Source organism: Tachypleus tridentatus, chromosome 1 (assembly GCF_004210375.1).
Source record: "Tachypleus tridentatus isolate NWPU-2018 chromosome 1, ASM421037v1, whole genome shotgun sequence".
In the NCBI taxonomy this organism is placed as follows: Eukaryota; Metazoa; Arthropoda; class Merostomata; order Xiphosura; family Limulidae; genus Tachypleus; species Tachypleus tridentatus.
This window is the reverse complement of record NC_134825.1, coordinates 158,395,826-158,401,825: the sequence shown is the minus strand read 5'-3', so window position 1 is coordinate 158,401,825 and position 6,000 is coordinate 158,395,826. Positions and strand designations below refer to the sequence as shown.

The 6,000-nt window shown below is 34.4% G+C and overlaps 1 protein-coding gene across 3 annotated transcripts in view; it reads left to right on the top strand.

Moving 5' to 3' along the window:
• Positions 1 to 1,684: 1,684 nt before the first annotated feature.
• Positions 1,685 to 6,000, top strand: part of lobo (coiled-coil domain-containing protein lost boys) — a 29,582-nt gene continuing 25,266 nt past the window's right edge. For all 3 annotated transcript variants that reach the window (XM_076460106.1, XM_076460096.1, XM_076460087.1), the window contains exons 1-2: positions 1,685 to 1,825; positions 3,424 to 3,578. In XM_076460106.1, coding sequence (XP_076316221.1) covers positions 3,504 to 3,578 — 75 coding nt within the window. In that variant the 5' untranslated portion in view covers positions 1,685 to 1,825; positions 3,424 to 3,503. The remainder of the gene's footprint in view (positions 1,826 to 3,423; positions 3,579 to 6,000) is intronic.

Below are 6,000 nucleotides of genomic sequence, written 5' to 3'. Positions count from 1 at the left end.
CTGAACAGTGAATGTATATTGAATTGGTAGAGGGTCAGTCAGTTAGTTAAGTATTTGAATCATTATTAGTTAATTATTGTGTATATTCAATTACTCAGTAAATTGGTCATAAAATATTGTACCAAGTAAGCATATTTTTACTTTAGTCATGTTATTTCCAAATGAGTGTCATTGTAAAGTTACTTTGGTATACAAGGTACAAGTGAAAGCAACTTGTACTAGGAATGTTAAGGAAGAAATAAACCAATTTTTATTATTATCCGAGCTGCACTTCAAAAGTATTTCCCCAGCATAATTTAAAATAATTCACCCAATGAAAGAATAACATTACAACAATACTTTTAAGAATATTTTATGTGTAATCAAATGTTTTAGAGTCTAGATACAACTTATTTTGGTCTCAGTAAATTGGAATATAATTAGTTGTAATCAAATAGCACAAATGTATAAACATAAATTTATAGGAATGTAATAAAAAAAGGAGACAATTATTCTGTGACATTATATTGACCTCTTCAACATATGTTAAAGGTATACCACTTCTTTTACACCTTATGTTGTGAAATTAGCAAGTTGTATATGAAATAATTATTGAATATAAATATACTTAAAAATAGATAAACTAAGTATATTTTGTAAATATTGAGTATTTAATGCCTCAAATTTTATGCATGATTTATTAAGTTTGTTTGCTGTCAGTCGTTGTGTTACAGTTGGGGCTGAAGCAAATTTGTATTTCTTCAACATATCATGTGATAAAATTTGATAAGGCATTTCTTTTCATGACTCAATATCCTTAAGAAAGAATTAGTACATGAGGGGTAAAGATTGTCAGAGTTTTAAATATAAGTGGGCTAGTATTCTACTACAGTGGGTGTCTGTGACTTGTAGGTGATAAATTTGAACAATAATCAGACAACACACAATCCACTTGCTTTAAAATAATATATATATTCAAAACAACTCAACTATATTTACAAAAATTATTTACACTATAGGAAACCACAGTTTTATCTAAAACTCTAAATAATTCTCTTTTCTTGTCAAAAGTCTACACAGGCTGATTCAGTTACTTTTGAAACCAGTTGATAAGATTTTTTTCTCTACTCTCATTACAATAGTATTAATAAGTAATTCACTAACATTACCCAACTGAGACATGGAACTTTCTACAAACTGTGAAATGTTATGATGTAACAATACTCCATACACAGTGAAGAAAAATTAGAGGTTTTGAAAAAGATGACATCAACAGTACTACAATAATTAAACTGCGTATATGATGTACAACTCTTACAAAGTTAAGTAATTAAATTTGTCATAAATATCACCTTTAAGATAATTACTTTTAAACAAATAATCATTATATATTAAATCACTGAATTAACTAAACAGTAACTCTTACACTAAACAATCTTGTATGTGTGTGTGTTTTCTTATAGCAAAGCCACGTTGGGCTATCTGCTGTGTCCACTGAGGGGAATTGATCCTCCGATGTAGCATTGTAAATCCGTAGACTTATTGCTGAACCAGTCTTGTATATCCAACAAAGACAAGTCATATTTTGGGTTACAATTTTTCTCTCAGTATGAAAATATGTTACAACTATGAAAATTTTATTGTTTTTCAGCCAAAGTGTGTGGTTTGTCCATGGTATCTTTTAAAATGCCGTGAAGGAAACAGTCTAGACTATAGTATCCTGTTATGTTCCTTACTTCTGGGTGTAGGCTATGATGCTTATGTTGTTTGTGGATATGCCACAAAAGAAGTATGTTTAATGGATACCAGCATGAAAAATTGTCCCTATCTGCAAGATGATGAAGTGGTAAAAATACCATATACTGTATATATTTTTTGTTGGTCATAATTATGAAATATGTCTGTATATGGAAATAAGTAATTTGTGGATACATACTTATGTGTGTGTGTATATATATACTCTTCAAAACAAGAAACACAAAAGGGATATTTTTGTTATTTTAAAGAGAAATATATGTAATAACGTTACAAGCTCAGAGTATGTGATGTTACACGTGTTAAGGCACTGATTGTCAGACCAAAATGACAATAAAAGTTGTGTACTTTGAAAACGAAGGAAAACATCGGATTTTTCACCAAAACGCATTTGTGTCCAATAAATTTGTTTGAGAGATCTGCATGTTCTGCAAGTGCAACATGTGCAAAATCCCTATAAAAGTGACGGGTTTTCGGTTTCCATAGCTCAGTGTTAAGCCACCGACACGCAATACAGTTACACCAAGACTGACTGAAGCACAACGCAACAAAGCCATTGGTCGCTTGGAAGCAGGCAAATCTTGATCAGATGTTGTCAGAGCTGTAAATGTCCACCAAAGCACCATTACAAGGCTATGGAATCGTCACCAACAACATGGATCAACTCGTGACCGTCCACGATCTGGCAGACCTCGTGTGACCACGCCCGCACAAGATTGCTACATCCGGTTACGTCACCTTCAGGATAGGACCACCACTGCAACGTCTACTGCCTCAACCATACCAGGGCTGCATAGGATTTCCAATCAGACCGTACGCAACCGTCAACGAGATTCTTAGGCCTCATCTGCAACCCATCATGGTGAACATCAACGACGTTTTTCAACATGACAATGCCCATCCTCACACAGCCCGACTCACCACTGTCTTCTTTAGACACCACAACATCAACGTTCTTCCCTGGCCCTCCAGATCACCAGATTTAAACCCCATCGAACATCTTTGGGACGAGTTGGACAGACGTCTGCGATGGCGACAACCTCAACCGCAGACTCAACCTCAGCTTGCAGCAGCTTTGCAGGCTGAGTGGACAGCCATTCCACAGGATGTGATTCGTCATCTCATCGCTTCCATGGGCAGGAGATGCCAAGCAGTTATTGATGCTCACGGGGTCATACTCATTATTGACGTTGAGTGACGTTAAACTTCAACTAGTGAGCGTGGACTTCGCCTTTGCAGACTTTGGATGTTCAGCAGTGAATGTGCAAAGTTTCACACATGTCATACAGAACTACCCGGAATAAACTTGTTAACAATATGCCTCAAATTTTGCCTTTTGCTTTTCTTTTTTTGAAGAGTATATATATATATGAAATATATATTTTGTGGATATATATATATATATATGAAAATTGATTTTTATTTTTTGTATTATATTTACTTGAAAGAAACTAGAAACCTATGTGAAATCAAAATAATTTGTTTTACTTATGATAAATAAATGTAGAATATTATGCTACAGATGTGATTCAGTTTCCATTTCTTTGTTTTGTAATTTGTGCAAGAACCTTTTTTAAAAGAGCTATATAATTTATTCTTGTTTCTCATTCTTGAAGATTAATATTTTAAAATATTGATAACAGTTACCCAGAATTTTCTGTATTATAACAATGTAAAATATGTACACAGGAGAGCTCAGAAGAAAAGAGGGAAACTGAGAAAAAGTATGCCGTTAAACCCCTAAGGACTTAAGAAGTAAATATGAACAGATGATTGAAGAAAGAAAACTACAGGCAGAGCATGCTGATATGGAGAAAAGGAGAAAAGAAGAAGAAAAATCTGCTGTGAGTTTTTAACATCATGTAATCAACAGATTACATCAGAGAAATTTGGCTTTAAATTAAAACTAATATATAGTATGTAATATAGGTTTCTTAACTTAAAAAAATTAAACATTTAGAGCTCCCTTAGTTAGTTAAGCACTTCATCTAGTTTTGTAGATAAATAGATTTTTCATTCAGTATGTGTGTGTAATTTCATAATAATATGCACCATGGTTGAAAAGAAACTAAATTAAATCCACACCTCTGTTTTCAAACTAAAAGTAATGTGCCTTAATTGGTAAAAAACATTGCATCTCTATTCCTTTTGTAAACCAAATTTGAAACAAATGCAGGCTACATTTCCTCATTTTTTAAGATATTTGCTAAAATAGAGAAATTTCTAAATGTGTGCTGTATGAAGATGTTGGTTCGAGAAATAAAGTGCATCTTTTCAACTGAGTTGTGCTATGTGTAATACTATTCAACATTACATCTTACCCATGAAGCATTGAATTTGAGTACCAAAATCAATCATGGATAATGGATTAAAATATTATGTCCATGTTTTTAAATATAGCTTGTGTAGCTTGCATTCTATTTCAAAGTTCACAAGGTATACTATTCTGAAAATCAGGGAATTGTGTGTTTTATTTTAAGAAAAATCAGTTTAACGCTTTTATCTTTTGAAACATTACTTGTCTCTCTCCACAAGTAAGAGCTATCACCTCATGAACAATTACTGTGGATTTTCATATGTAAGCCACAAGTATGGAATAAACACCTACCCCTACACATGTTATAAGTATCACACTGACCTGTGACACAACCTCCATATTCAGTAATCCCCGTGAGCACAAACACATGATTATTAGCTCATTCTTTCTTCAGAAATGCCTGTATTCAGGTGTTTCTTCTTCCAATTCTTTTATGAGTTTCTGTTTGCTTTAGTTAGTTTCCTTTATTCGGGCTACATTACTTTCCCTAGTTACCACATTTTGTCTCATTAGACTATAAATATCTCAGTTGGGTAACTAACCTTGGGACTCCTGTGGGGCTACCCTCTCTGTTATTCATCATCTTAGCACTTTTACTCAACATTTTACCTCTTACAAGATGGGACATTAAGACTGTTAATGGTTATTCTTCCATAGCTATGTTTCTTAGCTATGGAAGGAACTATTAGGGCTTTCTTCACTGGAAATTTTTGGGTTGTGCAAACTCATTTCTAAAATCTGTCTTCTTTTTTGTACTTCACCTCTTCTTTTCCTTATTCCTCTCATCTGTCCTCTGATCTTTGATGTTTTAAACATTTTCCCGGATGTTGTTTGATTCCCATGTAGGATAGTCCTAACCATCTCCCTTGCCTTTTCATTCCATGTATACTTTACTTTCAAAGGCTCTTGACTTTCCTTCTCTTCCTCTGTGAGAGGTTCTCTCACTTTTGGAGATGCTGGCTTCTTTCTTACCAGGCATACCCTTTGATGAGCTAAGAGGGATCTGTGACATATGTCTTGTAATCCTTTACCTTTGCTTGTGTTCTTCATCCATCTTCACTTCCTCCTCTATACTAGTGGCTCAATCACTCCAATATGATCCAGGGTAATCCATTTCACTCCCTCCACCCAGCTTGTATCTCTACACTGACACCTTTCTCTTTGGCTTGGAGGGAGACAGTTCTTAACACCTCCACTTATCTCTCTGGATTTTAGCCTCTAGTGAATCAACCTCTGCTTATTAACATTATGGTGATGTCTGCAGCTTTTTGTCAACTTGTCAAAAGTTTCAGTTTTTCTTATTTAGTTATCTCATTCCTTTTATTACATGCCAGGAAGACATCCTCTTTTGGGAACTATGCTTTTCCTTTTATGTTAGCCTATCCATTTCAGTGAGTGATGGTTACCGAATGGCAATATGTACACCTTTCACCTCTTGGCTGGTACTATTCCCTTTCTTTCAATTTTTTTCTCTTCTACTCACTTGTGGTGATCATTATTTAGGCATTCACACTTTTGCTGCTTCTTGTCCTCTATGTCTTAAAGACCAGCTGATCTATTACTTGACCATTCCTTTTGTCTGAAGTCTTGGACTGTCAAGGAAGGTCAGTGATTGTTTTTCTCCTATCTCTCTTTATTTCTACTCTTATGCCATTGTTTTGTTTATTATTGCATTTTGTGTCCAGTTGAAGCTCTTTGTTGGTTATTCACCCAGATTGCACCCTTACATAGCTACAAATAATAACTCATTGCACTTTCTTTTGGTTGGGAACCAATTTAAGATGATTGTACCTGATGGCAGTGGTCACTGCATACTTTTACCAGTGTTCTTTCTTATGTGAACTGGTTAGAAGCAAGTTGAACCTTCTCTTCATTTAAGATGTAAAGACTAGAATGTTAAATGTAAACTGGAAGTGTAGTATAGATAGGTATGTCCAGCTGGATGGGGC